The sequence below is a fragment of the Leptonychotes weddellii genome, chromosome 8, assembly GCF_054177405.1.
Source record: "Leptonychotes weddellii isolate Sample4059 chromosome 8, ASM5417740v2, whole genome shotgun sequence".
In the NCBI taxonomy this organism is placed as follows: domain Eukaryota; kingdom Metazoa; phylum Chordata; class Mammalia; order Carnivora; family Phocidae; genus Leptonychotes; species Leptonychotes weddellii.
In genome coordinates, this window is record NC_138376.1 from 41,416,570 (window position 1) to 41,436,866 (window position 20,297).

At 36.4% G+C, this 20,297-nt stretch overlaps 1 protein-coding gene across 14 annotated transcripts in view; it reads left to right on the forward strand.

Annotated features, from left to right (window-relative positions):
* The window catches only part of MLIP (muscular LMNA interacting protein), a 245,731-nt gene that overhangs the window by 123,464 nt on the left and 101,970 nt on the right, over positions 1-20,297 (forward strand). For 12 of the 14 annotated variants that reach the window (XM_081828434.1, XM_081828443.1, XM_081828437.1 and 9 more), the window contains exon 5: positions 10,175-11,746. The exons of 1 other annotated variant lie outside the window; for it this stretch is intronic. In XM_081828434.1, the coding sequence (XP_081684560.1) occupies positions 10,175-11,746 (1,572 nt within the window). The remainder of the gene's footprint in view (positions 1-10,174; positions 11,747-20,297) is intronic. One more of the 14 variants, XM_081828435.1, reaches the window with a different exon arrangement.

The window sequence follows — 20,297 nt, forward strand, 5'->3', positions numbered from 1 at the left end:
AGTTGTTGCTATTCCTTTCTTCGATCTCCTGTTGAGTTTGTAGGTGTTCAGAATGGTTTGATCCCTATCCAGCTGAATTCCTGAGAGGAGACGAAATCCAGGTCTCCTACTCCTCCGCCATCTTGCTCCGCCCCTGTGTGTGTATTTTTATCAGTCAGCTTTTGCTGCATAACAAACCATGCTAAAATGTAGTTTTTTCAAACAGTGAGTATTTATTTAGCTCAAGTATCTGCAGGTCAGTAATTTGGCTGTGTTTAGGTGGGTGGTTCTGCATATCTGGGGCAGGTCAGCTAATCTTTGCTGTGGTTCACTTACTTGTCTGTAATTGGCTGCTGGGTCAGCTGGTAGCTTGTTAATTGAGATGTGGTCTTGTGGACTAGCCTGGGTGCGTTCACGTCATGGTGCTGTTCTGCACTCAGCGAACTGGTAAGTTCTAAGGCACTCGTGGCTTTCAAGCCACTGCTTCTTGGCTCATATTTGCTAATGTCTCACTGGTCAAACTGAGTCTTAAGGCCAGCTGAGATGGAGTGGTGAGGAAAAGGACTTTGCCTTTTTTATGAAAAGATAATTTGGGTCATTTTTATAATCTACTACATGGCATTTATTGCTATGTTTTTAAAGATTGAAATGATTTTGCTTTATTTTTATGAGACAAATGAGACAGCTAATAAAAAGGAAAAAGGATGGATACATAGCACATGGAGGATAACTGATGAAATAAGATTTCTAAGAAGGCAAGAGCTGTTGTGACTCAGAGTATATAGGGAAATTTTACCTTTTAAAAAATGAAAAGTCATCATTTTTTCTTAGAAGGGAGGAAGAGGAATAAGAATAGATCTAGAAAATAATAGATTTTCCTGGTAATCTCCATTTCTCCTTGGAGAAAGTGAAACTAGGTCATCTATTGAGCACAATGAAGGAAGTAGTGAGAGCACGGTTTGTGGAGAGTGTTAACTTTTGGAAGAGCTGTTGTTCAGAGCAGAATGGGAAGCTGAGGTCAAAACAAAAGAAAAAAAACAACCAACCAACAAAAAAATGGGAGGTACAGGACCCAGCTGAGACTATAAGACATTAACTTTATGATGACATCAATCTAGAGTGCCTTCGCAGCCCATATGTGAGAGAAAGATGGCCCCTCTGCGCAGGTGCAGGCAGTTCAGCTCCACTCTCAGCTGGTGCCTGGATACAGGACAAGTTCGTGGGTCAAGTGCAGTGGCCCTGCCAATCAAAGGGCTGTATTATTTTGTATTTCTTTTTCTCTCCATTTTTTTTTTAAACTCCAGAATGATTAATGTGCAGTGTTATATTAGTTTTGGGTGAGCAAATATAGTGATTCTACAATTCTATACATTACTCAGAGCTCACATGACAAGTGTACTCTTAATCCCCATCACCTATTTCACCCATTCCTCCACCCACCTCCCCTCTGGTAACCATCAGTTTGGTCACTATATTTAAGAGTCTGTTTTTTTGTCTCTTTTTTTTCTTTGTTTTGTTTCTTAAATTCCACATGAGTGAAATCATATGGTGTTAGTTTTTCCCTGACTGACTTATTTCACTTACCATTATACCCTCTAGATCCTTCCATGTTGTTGCAAATGGCAATATTTCATTCTTTTTTATAGCTGAGTACTATTTTGATGTGTGTGTGTGTGTGTGTGTGTGTGTGTGTGTATGTGTATCACCTCTTTATCCATCTATCAATGGACTTTTGGGTTGCTTCCATATTTTGGCTATTATAAATAATGCTGCAATGCAAACAAAAGGGTGCATTTATCTTTTCCATTTAGTGTTTTCATTTTCTCTGGGTAAATATGCAGTAGCAGAATTACTGGATCATATAGTAATTTTATTTTTAATTTTTTGAGGAACCTCCATACTATTTTCCACAGTGGCTGTACCACTTTGCATTCCCACCAGCAGTGCATGAGGGTTCCCTTTTCTCCACATCCTGGCCAATGCTTGTTTCTTGTGGTTTTGATTGTAGCCATTCTGACAGGTGTGTGGTAGTATCTCATTATGGTTCTGATTTGCATTTCCCTGGTGATGAGTGATGTTGAGCATCTTTTCATGTGGCTATTGGCCAACTGGATGTCTTCTTCAGAGAAATGTCTGTGTATGTCTTCTGCCCATTTTTAATTGGATTTTTGTTGTTGTTGTTGAGTTGTATAAGTTCTTTTTATATTTTGGATCCTAATCCCCTATCAGATATGTCATTTTCAAAGATCTCCTATTACATAGGCTATCTTTCAGTTTTGTTGATTCTTTCTTTTGTTGTGCAGAAGCTTTTTATTTTGTTGTGGTCCCAATAGTTCATTTTTGCTTTTGTTTCCCTTGTCTCAGGAGACATTTCTAGAAAAATGTTGCTATGGCCGATGTCAGAGAAATGACTGCCTCTGCTCTCTCCTAGGATTTTTATGGCTTCAGGTCTCATATTTAGATCACTAATACACTTTGAGCTATTTTCTTGTAGGTATTAGAAAGTGTCCAGTTTCATTCTTTTGCATATAGCTGTCCTGTTTAACAAACACCAGTTGTTGAAAAGGCTGTCTTTTTCCCACTGCATGTTCTTGCCTCCTTTGTTGAAGATTAATTGATTATATAATTGTGGGTTTATTTCTAGGCTCTCTATCCTGTTCTATTGATCTATGTGTCTATTTTTGTGCCAGTGCCACACTATTTTTGATTACTACAGCTTTGTAGTATATCTTGACATCTGAGATTGTGATACTTCCAGTTTTGTTTTCTTTTTCAATATTGCTTTGGATATTCAGTGTCTTTTGTGGTTCCACAAAATTTTAAGATTCTTTGCTCTAGTTCTGTGAAAAATGCTCTTGGTATTTTCATAGGGATTACATTACATCTCCTTCCTTCTGTTTTGGGGTTTGCTCTTATTTTTCTAGCTCTTTTATGTATAAGGTTAGGTTGTTTATTTGAGATTTTTCTTGCTTCTTGAGGTTGGCTTGTATTGCTACAAAGTTCCCTCTTAGAACAGCTTTTGCCACAGCCCACAGATTTTGAACCATTGCTTTTTCATTTTCATTTGTTTCCATGTATTTTTTAATTTTCTCTTTGATTTCTTGGTTGACCCATTCATTGTTTAGTAACATGTTATTTAACCTCCATGTATTTGTTGTCTTACAAACTTTTTCTTGTGGTTGATTTCTCATTTCATAGTGTTGTGGTCAGAAAAGATGCATGGTATGACTTAGATCTTTTTGAATTTGTGGGGACTGGTTTTGTGGCCTATTAGTGATCTACTCTGGAGCATGTTCCATGTGCACTTGAAAAGAACATGTATTCTGCTGTTTTAAGATGGAGTGTTCTGAATTTATCTGTTATATCCATTTGGTCCAATGTATCATTTGAAGCCACTATTTCTTTGTTGTTTTTCTGTTTGGATGATCTTTCCATTGATGTAAGTGGGATGTTAAAGTCCCCTACTATTATTGTATTACTACTGTTTACTTCCTTTACGTTTGTTATTAGCTGTTTTATGTACTTGGGTGCTCCCATGTTTGGTGCATAAATATTTACAATTGTTATATATCTTGTTTGTTCCTTTTATGGCTCTATAATGTCCCTCTTTGTCTCTTGTTACAGTCTTTGTTTTAATGTTTATTTTGTCTGATGTAAGTATTGCTACTCCAGCTTTCTTCACTTCCGTTTGCATGATAAATGCTTTTCCATCCCTTCACTTTCAATCCCTAGGTATCTTTAGGTATAAAATGAGTCTCTTGTAGGAAGCATATTGATGAGTCTTGCTTTTTTATCCATTCCATCATCCTATGTCTTTTGATTGGAGTGTTTAGTCTATTTACATTCAAACTAATTATTGATAGGTATGTACTCATTGCCATTTGTTACTTGTTTTATGATTGTTTTTGTAGTTCTTATCTGTTCCTTTCTTCCCTTGTTCTCTTCTCTCATAGTTTGCTAGTTTTCTTTAGTGATATACTTGGATTCCCTTCTCTTTATTTATTTTTCATATCTATTACCAGTTTTTGATTTGTGGTTATATAGAATCCATTAGGATTCTTATACATATAGCAGTGTATATTAATTTGACAGAGGCTTAAGTTTGCACCCATTCTAAAAGCACTAAATTATTACTCCTCTTCTCCCCCCACCAACACACAAATTTTAGGTTTATGGCATCATACTTTACATACTTTTATTCTGTGAATCCCTTGTCTGATTTTTATAGATATACTTCATTTTACTACTTTTGTGTTTCCAAGTTTTCTTACTCCTATTTATGGTCTTTCCTTTCCACTCAGAGTCCCTTTGTCATTTCTTTGAAGGCTGGTTTAGTCATGATGAATTCCTTTTAACTTTGGTTCATCTGGGAAACTCTTTACCTATCTAATCTGAATGATAGCCTAGCTGGATAGAGAATTCTTGGTTGTAGGCTTTTTCTTTCTGCCACTCTCTTTTGGCCTGCAAAGTTTCTGCTGAAAAATCAGCTGATAGCCTTATAAGGTTTCCCTCGTATGTAACTGTTTTCTTTTCTCTTGCTCCTTTTTAAATTCTCTTTTTATCACTACTTTTTGCCATTTTAATTGCTATGTGTCTTGGTATATATCTCCTTGGGTTGATTTTTTTTGGGGGGCTCTCTGTGTCTCCTGGATCTGGATTTTGTTTCCTTCCCCAGATTCAGGAAGTTTTCAGCTATTATTTCTTCAAGATAATTTTCTTCCCCCTTTTCCCTTTCTTCTTCTGGGATCCCTATAATGTGAATATCATTATGGTTGATGGTATTGCTGAGTTCCCTTAATCTACTTTCATTTATTATTATTTTTTCTCTCTCTTCGTCAGTTTGATTGATTTCCATTACTCTCTCCTCCAGGTTGCTGATCTGTTTTTCTGCTTCTTCCTGTCTACTACCTATTCCCTGTAGTGTATTTTCAATTACAGTTATTGAGTTATTTATCTCTGATTGGTTATTGTTAATGTTTTCTGTCTCTTTGTTGAGAGTCTCACTGAGATCTTCTTTTCTCAAGTCCAGTGAATATTTTTAAGACCATTATTTTAAATTCTCAATCAGGCATGTTACTTACCTGTTTTGTTTAGCTCTCTTGCTGTGATTTTGTCCTGTTCTTTCATTTGGGACGTATTCCTCTGTCTCCTCATTTTATCTAACTCTGTGTCTGTTTGTATGTGTTAGGGAAGTCAGCTATTTCTCCTGCTCTTGAAAGTAGTGGTCTTAAGAAAAGGAGGTCCTGTAGTGTCCTACAGTGCAATGTCCCATGTTCACCAGAAACTGGCTCTTGGGGGTGTCTCTTATATATGTTGCATGTACTCTATTGTTGTGGCTGAGCTTCATTTGTCTTCAGCCAAGTCATCTGCAATGTCTCTCTTTGCCTGTTGTGGACAGGGTTTGGTCCCTGTGTTGTTAGTGGGTCAGTCTGGAGCTGCCTTGGGCTTGAGTTGAGTCAGACCAGGCATTTTCGAGAGCTGTGGTGGCACAGAACTGCAGTGTGTTATCCCTGTGTTGTCCCCTGTGAAGCTTTTGTTGATGGGTGGGGCTTGCAGTCAGAGATGATATCTGCTCCAAGCCCACTGCTGCAGCCATAGTTGAACTGGTATGTGTGATTTCCTTCCCCTCTCACTGGGGCAGGAGACATTTTGAGGTGGTGCTGGCCCCTTAAAAGGCTGCTTGCACACTGCCACACTTATGGCATGGCTTTGGATGGACTCCTGTCAAGGGCATGTTGGATGGGGTGGGTCTGCAGAAGAGCATGATGGTGGGGCATGCTGTTACCGAGCTAGGTGGGTAGTGTTGGTGCTATGTTGGTTCCCACAGATGTCGGTGTATGTAGATTGGGGGGGGATGGTACCTACTAGCTCTTTTGTTCTTGGAGATATCACTTAAAGATCCCTGCCCCTCCAGCACACCCTCTGAGATTAATAAACAAATCTCTCTCCGGTATTCCCCAGGCATTTTTCAAACTGCTGGTCTATGCTGTATCTCAGCAGGGCTATTTGTTGTGCTGTCTCTTTAAGGGTGAGAACTCAGTTTCCTATTGCTCTCCAGCTCTCCCAGAGATGAGCCTACTAATTTTTAAAGTTCCAGGTGTTAAGCTCCACTGATTGTAAGAACTCCTGAAGTTAGGTTCCTCTGGTTTTCAAAGCCAGATGTTATGGGGATTTGTCTTTCCAGTGTAAGTCCCCTATGCCTGGGGTGCCTGGTATGGGGTCTGCTCCTCCCCCCTTCCTAGCACCTGGGGTGTTCCTCCCTCCTAAGGACAGCCCCCTGGGTCAGTTTGCTCCCGTGTCTCTACCCTTCCTACCCTCTTTGGTGTGGCCTCTTCTCTACATTTAGCTGTGAAGAGTCTGTTCTGATCGTCTTTGGGTCTTTTTCTGGGTTGTTGACACTGACGTGGGTGTTATCTAGATGTATCCATGGGATGAGGTGGGCCTAGGATCCTCTTACTCCACCATCTTCCCAGGAAGTCCTCTGTCATCATTATTATTTTTTATAGCAGTTTTAAGTAGACTTTAAGGGTCTCAGAGCATAATGGCAGTTAGGGATATTGATTTAAGAATGAAGATTTGGCAAAATAGAACAAAAGAACAAAATAACTAGAATGTTGACAATGCTGGCAAGAAAGTTGAGATTGAACAAAGTACTTCTAAAACCTAAAATGCAAAATAGCAGGGGGTGAGGGAGTTGGGACAGGACAGCAAGAGAGGGACTCTGTCATGAAGGAAAGATATTTAGTTCACATTATACATGGACAAAATATTGATGACATCTTAAGCATAGGTGTGCTTTGATTAGATTTTAAAAAGTCACTCCAATGATAGGTTAAATGGGGTGCAACTAGATGTAGGAATACTAGAAATATTATTTAAATTGTTCATCTTTGAAAGGCTGAGAATGTATCTGTCCTGTGACATTACAAGTGTTCATCAGTGAGAAAACCCATAAATAGGTAAGTTTAGGAGGCAAAGCTGTTGTAATGATTGCATATGAGGACAAAAAGGAATCTAGAGTTTCTGCCTTGCATGACTGTGAAGATTCAGGAGGAGGAGCTCAACTGTATGGATCAATATCTTGTGTTTTCCAAATCTTGGGAACTATTCAGATAGCAGATCAATCACTTTGGCTTTTATTCAGGTGCTTTGGAATCTAATACTAATTAGGAAGAATTGAATATATATATGAATAGTTAATTTTAGGTTGACTAAAATTACAAGGCAGCTCCACAACAGAGATTGGTTATTAGAATAATTGATGGCCTCTATTATATAGTATCCAAGAGGGGATTTTGCATTAAGATTGTCTACTTGATGACAGCAGAACACTGCAAGCATTCTCTCTTACTGATATTATTATGAATGTATTCCAGAATTCAGGATAGTTTTCCTAGGAGAAGAGAGTTTTGAAAATAACTTTGGAGCATGTGTGTGGTAAGGGGGACTCAAGGAATCAGAAGAAGGCTGATGATTGGAGAACATGATCGGGGTAGCTCTAGAGAGGTATTTAAAGCAAAGGAATCAACAAAGATCAATTTAGAAATAAATGATGGAGAAAATAGAGAACCTTGAGGAGAAGGAATTAGAGCATCACTGACAAACCTAGAAACAGAACAAGAGGTTATTAATGGGAGAGGATGAAGGGGTAGAAATGTGTAGATGTCAACAGAGAAGTTTGTTATCACTGGTAAGGGATTTATAGTGTAGAAGTGAATGAAGAATCTATTCTGAGATGACTGAGCATTTGACAGATACCCATTTTTTCTTTCTGCACAAAGTTATTCATGTCTGTACATCCGTTCCACTTTTTTTTTAAACCTATTGAGAGGAATTTAAGAAAATGAATCTTTTTTCATTAAGAAAAGCATTCTTCACACCTGGGAATTTTATAAAAGCATGGTGCCACATTTTTTTATTAGTATAAATTAGGATAACATCTAGATGTATTTGCGAATTAGAAACAAATATATTGCAAATACTTGTTAATATACTGAATAGGAAAATATAATAAAAATATATGTAGGTTAATACAAACATAATAAACATTTTTAGACTTTTCAGAGTCTCTTAGAAATTCTTCAATAATTAACTATTCCAAAGTACAATGAATTATTTAGGTAAAATATGACTCAGCATAGTAGAATTATAGCCCTATGATTTTAACATGATAATTTCATGGATAATCTGGATGAATTAATAAATTTGCTATATATATTGAAGTTATCTGGAAATATGACTTAAAAGGTAATGAGATTTCTGTGGCCGTTATCATTAATTTACAAAATTCTTTACCAAAAGCTATAACATAATATGCAAAGACACCCTACATAGCCTTGAAATTGCTTCATTCCTTTTGTGAGAAGAGACCAGTCAGTGGAAACAATCAGAGAAGACCTTTCATTTATGTCTAATTACATGAATCAGTTATATGAACACTGGCTAAGCAGAATTGTTTCTAAGTAAAGCTTATGTGAGGGAATTGTTAAACTTTCTCAATTTGATTGAATTCTGCTTGATTTTCAATTATCCCTGATTTTCAGATATTTTGGGTAATGCCAGTGTATTCAAATATTAATTGTGTAGCAAGAATTCTGTATTGCAAATACACATATGAATTTGCACATAAAAAGAAAGGACTATTTTGGATATGTTTACTTGAAACTTAGAAGTTTAGGATAAGTTGTTTGCATTTATCAGCTTTAAATGTTTTCAGAACTGAAGATTAGATGATATGAAAATCTTTGCAATAGATCTGATGGACACCTTGTTAACATGTTACAAAGCAAAAATCAAGAAATATCATTTACTGAATTTGTAAACCAAGCTTTTGCTAAGTTTAATTGTTATGGTCATACATTTGCCTGCTATGTAAGGCCATATATATAAAAATAAATAAAAAAGTAAATAAATATATATGTAACATAATAATATAATATCACATAATAAATACTAACATTTTGATTAACTGATATTCCCTAAAATCTCTTATGAGTTGATAGAATCAAATCAATAATTTTTTAGGGAGACCTCTGTTTAAAGATTTGGCTTTTGAATCATTTATAATTTTAGTATTTGTCTTAAAGTCTGGATGATTTTTAAAATAGCACAAGAATACATACACCCAGATATTTTTTCTTTCTTTCTTTCTTTCTTTCTTTCTTTCTTTCTTTCTTTCTTTCTTTCTTTCTCTTCTTTCTTTCTTCCTTCTTTCTTTTTCTTTCTTTCTTTCTCTTTCTTTCTTTCTTTCTTTCTTTCTTTCTTTCTTTCTTTCTTTCTTTCTTTCTTTCTTTCTTTCTTTCTTTCTTTTCTTTCTTTCCCTTCCTTCCTTCCTTCCTTCCTTCCTTCCTTCCTTCCTTTCTTTCATCTTTCTTTCTTTCTTTTTTTTACTTTGTTGGGGGGTTGGTGGGTTGCATTGTTTCAGGTAGATTACATTTGTAAAGTACTCTTTTCTTTTGATATGAAAGCATATCTACCTTTCCCAGCATAATACAAATCATTTATTAAATGTTCATTCTGGCAAATAATTAGTGACATGTTTTTCATAAATTAAAACGTGCTCTGTATTTCAAACTTTGCTTTCAATCTCTTAATTTATCATTGTTGATGTCAATTATGTTGATGTTGGGTGCTGCATCTTTTGAATTCTGGTCATTTTTTGCAGCTGTGCAATAGTAGGAGTACTTTAAGTTTTTAAAATTTTAAACACTTGAAGTGTGTTAGATTTTTTAAGGATTATAGTCATTATATTATTGTAGTCATATTATTATACTATTATATTTTTACAATGGAAGAAAATCTATCTCATTTTCCAATGTGAATTGAACTTATATTGATGGTGATTTAAATCTTTTCAAGTGACACAATTCCAAATTAAGATAACTATTTTAGATTTTGTCAGTGAATTATTTTCCAAATGGAAGCATGCATATACAATTCTATATTGATGTTCTTCCAGGGAATAAATGAGGTATAATATATAATACTTCACAATTTGTTTATATTTTATTTCAAATTTAAAGCAATGTCTCATTAGCACAACAGAATTTCTTCCATTTTTATGGAGGTTTAAGGTGCCTGTTTTGTGTGAACTAATAGAAGGACTGTTTGCAGAATCACACAAACAACAATAATTTATTGTGATCATTTCACAAATAATGTCCTATTACAATCTGTCTATTTCTCTTTCCTCTAGTTAACTTCTTCTCCCACTACCTCTGAGCAGCTTGCCTGTAAACCATCTGTTTTCTCCTTTGTTTCTCCAACTAATCAGAAAACGCCACCTGACCCAGTTAACCTCGACGGAGCCTCTGTGCTAGAGGAGTTCCACACTAGGAGGCTGGATGTCAGTGGGGCCTTGGTGGAAGAAACAACTACGTATTTTCAAACTTCTGCTCACTCTTCACCCTTTTTTGCATCGAAGGGCACCTCCTCGACGTCACAGTTTCCCCATTCCACTCAGTTATCAGTTTCTAATTTATCCAGTCCAAGAGCAGCAGATCAGAAACCTGGACTGGCATCTGAAGTTCTGAAGAAGACAACAGCTTTCACCTCGCATGTCCTTAGCCCCAGAGAAAGCCCGAGAACCACTTCTCCTTTACCATCCTCCAGTGCTTCTGTGAAGTCGAATTCGGGCTCGTACATACCAGTCCGTATTGTCACACATTCGCTCTCTCCAAGTCCCAAACAGTTTACCTCCTCTTTCCATGGCTCTTCTTCCACTATCTGTAGCCAAGTGTCATCTACTGGAAATCTCTCAAAGTCAGGGGTGAAATCCCCAGTGCCTTCCCGGCTCTCGCTTCTCACTGCCATGCTCAAGTCAAACCCTTCTCACCAAAGACCCTTTTCCCCTGCATCCTGTCCCACTTTCTCTCTCAACTCCTTGGCTTCTTCCACACTCACACTCGATCAAAAAGCAAAACAAACCCCACCCACACCTAAGAAATCTCTCTCTAGTTGCTCCCTGAGGGCAGGGTCTCCAGAGCAAAGGGAACATCAGGTTTCTGAACTTAGCCAGCAATCCTTTCACTTACCTTTTTTTGCCAAATCTGCTCCCCTTTCTCAGGCATGCTCCCTCTCTCCCACAAAACATGTTGATAGTAGCCTTGTTTCTTTGAATGTAGAGAAAACATCACCCACTTCTTTGAAGAGTAACCCAACGCTGTCCCTGCTACAGACTGATACATTGAGTTCTGCAGGTCTTCCTCCTGTTCCACCAAGTGTTCCTTCTCTTTCTTTGAAGGGCAAACAGGATGTTGACCTCAGAGGTCCAGAAAAGCCCAGGAATATTCACATACATCCTACATCAGCCTCCTCTGCATTATCTTCTCTATCTCCTCCCACTAATCAAAGGGCCATGTTCCCCTCTCCAGAGAAATGTTTCCATCCTTCCCCAGCTCTTTCAAACCTGATAAACCGATCCAAGAGAACAACCCCACAGCTAGCTGACCAGGGGCAGAATCCTTCAACTCTTCCTTCACCCCCTGTCTTCAGTGCTAGCTCTACCTCTCTTTCCAAATTGGGGTCCTCTGCTCTCCCTCATGCTAATATGCCCACCCAGGCACTCCAGCTCCATCCCTCAACACTGTACCCAAATTCTGGCAGTGGCACCTTGCCTTCAAGACTTGGAAAATCTGAAAGCTCAATATCCAACTACAGGTCATCTGTTTCAACCCCATCACCTCCCATCTCTCTAACAAGAACCAAGGAGCTGATTTCACCCTGTGCATTGTCCATGTCAACAGACCCTGAAAATAAGAAACCCAAGGTATTTTTTTGGCACGTTGCATGGTGCATGTTTATTTTGAGATACGGGAGAATCTTTTTTTCCAGGGGAAAAATAACTATGATATTAATTTTGCTCCTACACGGAGTTATAGAAAGTGTAAGTGGGGCTAGGATTTGGTATATTTGAATGTGGAAGTGAATTATAATCTATCTAAAAATGTGCATGTTTTGGTAAAAAGCTTTGATTTTGCAAATCCTCCTGTTATGGCAACTTCTTATATCTGTGAGTCCAAGGGCATTTTTTTTTCAGGCATAATATGAATTATATCATTGATCACAAAGATGGGATTTAAAGCAGAGAGTTTAGATTTGAGAATATCATACCTTTCTGATTATTTAATTACATGGACCCTATTGTCCAACAAAATATTCTATACTGATAGAATAGTAGTTGGGAGCAGTGTAAAATGGAATATTATCTAGATCTAAGTTGATATTATTGCCAAGGCAAGTTGAAAACTTTCTATTTCCTTTGTTAGCATTCATTTATCATTATCAATTTTTCCCTTTTTACCAAGTTGATTACTGTTCCTCATACCTCCTCAAATCCGTATGAATATGGATTTAGCTATATACATATAGGGCAAAAAGGAATAGAAGTTTCTTTTATATGTGAATATTATATATATATTATTTTGAACACTAAATACTTAGGAATTATGAAAAACAGAAAGGGTGAATAGGCTGGGTATGAGGAAATAGAATTGAGAGAGGAGAAATACTGACTTCTAAATGCTCTGAAGCAACCCAGTGAGCAGGAATGTGACATTGGCATTTATTTATTTACTTATTATTTTTATTTTATTTTATTTTATTCTTTTATTATTGGAGTATAATCAATGTACAATGTTATATTAGCTTCAGCTGTGCAACAAATTGATTCAACAATTTTATGCTTTGCTCAGTGCTCACCGTAATAAGTGTAGTTACTATGTAATACTATTAAAATGTTATTTTCTATGCTGTACTTTCATCTCTGTGGCTTACATATTTTATAACTGGAAGTTTATACTTCACCTTCCTCTGACAACCACCAGTTTCTTCTCTGTATTTAAGAATCTGGTTTTTTGTTTGTCTTTTCTTTTGCTTTGTTTTCAGATTCCACATATAAGGGAAACAATATGGTACCATGCACTGTTGGTGGGAATATAAATTGATACAGCCACTGTGGAAAATAGTATGGAGGTTCCTCAAAAAGTTAAAAATAGAAATACCATATAATCCAATAATTCCACTACTGGATATTTACCCAATGAAAACAAAAATGCTAATTCAGAAAGATAGCGGCACCCCTATATTTACTGCAGCATTATTTATAGTAGCCAAAATATGGAAGCAACCTAAGTGTCCATCGACAGATGAATGTGTGAAGAAGGTGTAACACACACACACACACACACACACACACACACACACACACACACAGAGAGAAGAATATTATGTAGCCATAAAAAAGCATGAGATCTTGCCATTTGCAACATGGATGGACCTATAGGGTATTATGCTAAGTGAAATAAGTCAGACTGAGAAAGAGAGATATCATATGGCTTCATTCATATGTAGAATCTAAAAAGCAAAAGAAATGAAGAGAGAAACAAACAAAAAGAATCAAACCTGTGAACAGAGAACAAACTGATGGTTGCCAGATGGAAGGGGAGAGGAGGATGGGCAAAATGGGTGAAGAGGTGTGGGAGATACAGGATTCCAGTTATAGAATGATTAAATCATGAGAATAAAAGGTACCACATAGGAAATATAGTCAATGGTATTGTAATAATGTTTTTTGGTGACAGATGGTAGCTACACTTGTGGTAGGCACAGCGTGACAGATGTTTAAGACCATGTTGTATACCTGAAACTAATGTAACATTGTGTGTCAACTATATTCAAATGAAAACACTTAAAAAACCCCTTGTGCTCTGGAGACTGGCATTTATTTTAATATGAGAAGGAAAATATTTGAAGGTGTGATTCATAGAGATCATTTTTCCTGGTAGAAGGGCAACTCTGCTCTAGAGCATACCAGCTTCCCAACTATTCTCAAATAATTAGTGTGTGGATCCTGTAGAACCAGAATTTGGTTATTATTGTATAAATAAGATAAAATTATGAAAGTGTATTAGGAGGGGACTGGGATTTTTAGTTCAGTGCATTGAAATAACACAGTTTGAGAGCTTCCAACGTCCATGGAGATTGTGTTCAACTCTGTTACTGTTTGAATGATGAAGTTAAGATGGGAAAGATAAACAGCCCACATGATCTTGTTAATGATGTTGTCATACAATTCAACTTAACAAGCATGCAGAAAACACCTGCCGTATGCCCACCACTATACCAGCTTTTTTTGGTATGTGTGTTTGTGTGTATGTATGTTTTAAGGAAAGTAAGCAGTAATTCTTTGTCTTTAAAAAATAATTTTTTTTCAGCAGAAGAAAATATACATATACATAATGTGAAGAAGCTATATAGGGTTATTAAATCTATAATAAAACTAGAAAACAAATTTAAGGCAATAGTAACATAGTAAAATACAGATGATTATAATTATTCACTGAATTCAATATAATAGAAACATTATGGGGTATGGCTAGTGAGGGAAGTTATAATAAATATCAGGTCTGTTGGAAATGTTTAGGATTTAGCTTAATGAAGAGGGAAGGAGCTAGAAGTTCAGAAACAGTAAATAACCTGACCAAATTTATAGAAGATGAACCCAGAGGAGTATATGTGGAGACATAAAAAGATTGGTCTTATCATCAAATAGTGATAACTGTAATAATAATTATTTTAACAGATATCACATGCTTTCTGTGAGATAAGAACAATCCTATACAAAATATACAAAGTAGTTAAAAATTAATTAAAAGAGACTATTCAGTTACTTTTTATGACCATATAAACTTGGTAATATTTTCTCCATATTATATACCAAAACACAAAAGCAATAATTCATATTAATTATCATTTTAGCCTGATTTAGTAATTCTTATGAAGGAAATCATCATTATGGAATAGTCAGAATTATCAATTTCTATAATGTTTGGGTCATTTAAAAATGTATTTTTAGAGATTATTAAGTCCTTGTATTTTAAACTTTCAAAGCAAATGGGATGGAGAAAATCTAACATTTTCTATAATTCTAAATTTAAAAATTATAGCAAAATGACCTGGTGGTTATCTTTTCAACACATATGTGTGATTATGGTATTCGTTTGTGGCATATCAAAAACAACCTGCTGATGTAAACATTACTGTCTCCTGAATTTATTAACAATTATTTCTTAAACCATAATGCCGTAAGATTAAATTATTCATTACCTTTGTGAAAAGAGATTTTACTCCTCCAGAGTCTTCTTCAAAGTATTTCTGTTTGTGGTTCATTCTGCTTTGTTCACGTTTTGTCCTGTTTTTGGAGAGTTGAAGAGCCCAGAGGGCTTTTAATCAAGTCAAGGTCTTTTTTTGTCCTGAAATCAAGTTTGTTGAAGATCTGTTCTCCCCCAGCTCACTTACTGCTCCCAATATTGAAGAATTTTCAGCATTTGCTTTATTTTTTGTTTTATTTTTTTAATTTCCAAGTTAAAAAATTCAGCTTATAGAAGTGCATTATAGGGCGCCTGAGTGGCTCAGTTGGTTAAGCGACTGCCTTTGGCTCAGGTCATGATCCTGGAGTCCCTGGATCGAGTCCCGCATCGGGCTCCCTGCTCGGCAGGGAGTCTGCTTCTCCCTCTGACCCTCCCCCCTTTCATGTGCTCTCTCTCATTCTCTCTCTCTCAAATAAATAAATAAAATCTTTAAAAAAAAAAAATTAAAAAAAAAAGAAGTGCATTATAAATTTGATGAACATGAAAATATGAAGAGTAATTATATCTATTTTTACCTGCTTTTTGAACAAAAATGATACTTATAATGGGCAAAATTTATGATAACTTCTGCAAAAATAGTTGCTCTCTGAGACATGCTGTTCTTAGTTATATTTATTTTTTCCTTGCTTCTTGCTATTATCTCTCCAGGTAAAAATCAGCCTACTTTTTTTTTTTTTTTAATTGCAAACTATTATTTGCAGGAGTTGTAACTTGAGTATAAAAATTCATTAAAATGGATGCTGGAATAGGTAAATCTTATCCCAGTTTCCTTTGATGTTTGACTAGTTATGTTTGAATTGCTGAGATTATTTCATAGATTGATAAGAGGAAATAGACAAAAGCTTTGGGATATCAAAGAATTCATATGTGTCTATGGATTGTTTCTTGTCTTGCTCCTTCCACTGTGGTGCTAATCCAAGCACAGGGCTCTCTTTGAAGTCAAAGAGCTTCAGGTTTAGATCAGCTTCACTCAGTGCCAGATCCCAAAAGAAAAGAAGTCCTAGAATACAAATGGCCATCAAATTAAAACATGAATGCTTGAAGGGTATTAGTTCAAAGTGTGGGCCCTGCTGTCCTTTGATATTGAAATAAAATGGAACAGCTAGAGTATACTGAGCTAAATTCAGATATGAAGCGTATTTTATATTTCTTTTTCATAGAATCTTAAGGTTCTGAATCTGTTTGCATTAGTATGATATAATTGATATACTTTAATTTCAGATATAGTTTTAAAATATTATTTCACATTATAATTATGGCCCTAGACAGGATGAGCATCTCCCTGAAGGTTGCTCATTGTACTCTTTGAGTAACATCTATATTGTTGAGATGTTTCTGTCCCTTGGGAAAGCCTGAATATCCTAAAACTAATTCCTGGAGTTGATTTGAGTTTCCAAAATATTTGGTCTTCATTTATAAAATAGTTTAAATTTTTCTACTAGTGAATTATCATGATATTCCACATGGGGATTTGAGGACATTACCTCAAAACTTCAAACATTTTGCCACTTACTGAAGATGGTTTGAAGCTTTTTTCTAACTCTGAGGGCTTCAGTGGCATGCTGCCCTGGCCTTAAAGCTATTTGGACACATGGCTTGGGAATCAATTGGGAACATTTTAATATTTCATCAACTTTTATAGTTGGTGTTTTATTTATAAACTCTCATTCCTTGAAGGCATCAAAGCATTTCCAAATACATCACACCGAAAACTTGGTGACAACAGTCTCTATGTGATTTTCTCCATTTCTGCTGACCACTTGTAATTAGGGAAATGAGCAATAATGGAATGTACCTCCATGAGCTAAAATAGTCGATGTGGTTCAAGCTAATTATCCATTCATTCAATAGACATTCATTGAGTGCTTATTATGTGCAAGGCATGTTTCAAAGTCATGAGGCTGTTGCAACAAAATAAAATTGCAAAATGCTCACAGAAAGTTTACATTCTTGGGTGGAAGAGAAAAAATCAGCAATTACCACTACCCCCTCCCCACTGCCATAAGTAAATTTTCTTGTGTGTTAGAAGGTCATACATGGTGTGGAGAAAAGTATAGTGGGGTAAGGGATAGTGTCACAAATTAATATTGGGTGGTCAGGATAGGTTTCTTTGGGAAGGTGACACTCAAAGTGGTGATGCACCTTAAGAGAGTATAGTCAGGATTTCTGTATCAGTTAGGAAGGACGTTAGGTTTGAGGTTGGTGTTGAGGAGAATAACTACCACGACTTCCAGTGCTTTGACGAAACCTCAGATGCAAGACCTTCTGGCCAAACATCTGCAATTTCATATTGTTGGAGAGTTCATTGTATCCCTGGGGATTGCAGCTTTCTATGAGTTTGCTGTGGCCGAACCAAGAAAGAAGGCATATGCAGATTTCCACAGAAATTATGATTCCATGAAAGATTTTGAGGAGCTGAAGAAGGCTGGTATCTTTCAGAGTGCAAAGTGATTTTGGAATATAAAGAATTTCTTTGGGTTGAATTCCATTGAAGTTAGTCACTGACCTCTGTTCCTGAACTATGAAACACGAATATTGGGTTATGGAATAGTTCATCTGGATAAATAAACAACTAACAAAAAAAAAAAAAAAGAGACAGAGAGAGAGTATAGTCAGGAAAAATACCTGCTGTCAGAGAGTGCTTGGCAAAGATAGGGGAGTCAGTGTGGCAAGAGTGGAGTTAGTAGGAGGAATTTGAGGTTGTCAGAGAGATATGTAACTGCGAGCTGGGGCCTGAGAGGTCTTTGCTTTTTAATTTGAGTAAGAAGCCATTGGAGGGTTTTGAATAGATAATTGGCACAATATGTCTATCTGGCTGCTATGCTAAGAATAGACTAAAAGAGTGAAAGTGGAAGTAAGGAAACCTGAGGAGTCTGTTGGAACAATCCAGGCAACTGATGATGATGGCTCTGGTGAGGTTCTAGTGGTGAAGGTAAAGATCATGTATCTGTTCATATTTTGTAGGTAGTGTAACAAACATTGACAATCACATGTGAAATGATAAAACAATTGAAACTAGATATGTGTATCTTCTTGTTTCCTTTTTCTCTTTTTGTCCCATTGTACTCCACTTTTTCCACACTCCACAGAAGTATACTCCACTTCTTCTACAGAATTTTTGATGCCTTTGTGGAAATTCTAGATTTTCCAAGATTCTCCCATTCCTGCTGTCACTTACATCTATGTACTAACCAATTCAGGGTCTCATTCCCTTTCTTTCTCTCCAACTAGCCTTTCTGAAATAGCTTAGCAGTGATTCACACTCAAGGGTCAGTATTTGACAAAATCTTCTTTTTATACCCCTTGAGGAGTATTTTCATTTTAGTTCAAGGAGGGGCTTGTGCAGTTTAACTCAAAAAAGGGATTAAAAAAAAATAGGGATTCAAGGTCATGAGTTCAAATCTTGGAAGTTCACATCACTGAAGGACTTTGAAAACTAATATTAGAAAGATTAGAAATGACTTTAAGGCATACTTGGAAGGAGGAAGAGGATCTCTAATCACTCAGGTGTGTCTAAGAGATGAACAGTAGATGAGGAACTAAAATTTTGTTTCTTTATGTCCTCTAAATCTTACTGTAATTTTCAATAAAATACTTCAGTTTTAAATCAACAAATATTTGCTGAGTATCTGTTCTTTACTAGGTTGGTATAAGATATTGGAAATAATAGAAAATATTTTCTCTAAAAGACCTATCAGGCTAATAGGGATGTCAAAATTTTGTAATACAATACGTATGTTTAGAGTACTAGAAACACACAAAAGATTAATCAACCATGGAGAGGGGTCCTAGGAAGAGAGTTGTTCAGGGGAATTTCCCCCCATCCCTTCCCCACTGCTTCAGTTCTCAGGATCATTATAGAGATTATGCTCTGCCAGTCATTCAGATGTGAGAGAGGTATCTGGGCAATTTCCTTCTGTGAGTTAAATTAGGGCTTGGGTTGAGCTTTTGCCTCAGGGAGATTCTGACTCAGGCACTGCATGCATGGTCACTGATGAATAGAAGTGTATGTTTGGAGCGATGGCTTTCATTTCTACTCATGGATGCATCAGGAAGGAGAAGTTGGCCATAGTGGTAGGGAGGCTCTTTGCCAGGGTCCTCTCTTGTTCATGTAATCTGTGCCCTTCACTGATACTTAAAGTGTAACCATGAGTTCAAATTTCTAATTCTCAAGGTAACTAATATAGTTTACCTTAAGATCTCATGGGTCTTTGTTACTGGAGCCTGTGGTAGAATTTTAGGCATCAGCAATAGCAGATAGGATAGTGGTGAGAAGTATTTTCTGAAGGGGAAAGATGTGTTGCTGTCCCCACCTTCATGACCAGGATTTATGTTGCAATTATCTAGGATAAATAGGACTTATAAATAGGATTAGTTCTGATAAAGTTATGTAGTAAAATAGCATTTCCTTTTCTAAACCTAAATTTACCCTGCACCTGTCATGTAGTGGATATTTAAGAAATATTTATTGGGGGTGCCTGGGTGGCTCAGTCAGTTAAGCACCTGACTCCTGATTTTGGCTCAGGTCATGATGTCAGGCTCATGAGATCGAGCGCCGTATTGATCATGGAGCCTGCTTAAGATTCTCTCTCTCCCTCTCCCTCTCCTCCCCCCCCACCCCATGAGCTCTCTCTCTCTCTCTCTCAAAAGAAAAAGAAAAAGAAAGAAATATTTATTGAATGTTGACCAAAAGCATAGATTACAAATTGGAGAGATACACTAAGTATCATTGAATTTTTTGCTGGATTCAGGGTCAGGCTAGTCAGTTCTACCTTCTATATCAGCTGATGGTGATTCCAGCCTATAATGCTACAACCTACTATTCAAGTTATACTTACCTTGACTAGAGTGATTTGTAATTTTAAACCAAGGAAGGGAAACCAGTGAATTCAATTTCACACCTTGGAATGCTAAAGAAGAAATATGTTCCAAATTAGAATATTGTTAAAAGAAACCTGAAGGAATACAGTGAATCCAAAAATATCTCTAATGTCAACAAGAATGACTTTTACACTGAAAAGGAAAGACTACATATGTCTTAAACACACATGAAGCCTGATATATGAGGAAGTAGAAGGAAACATCTATATGCTCTAAATTCATATCTCCTGGTCTAGATAATAAATTATATCTCAAACAGATGAAATTTCTACTTCTATTGTAAATGAT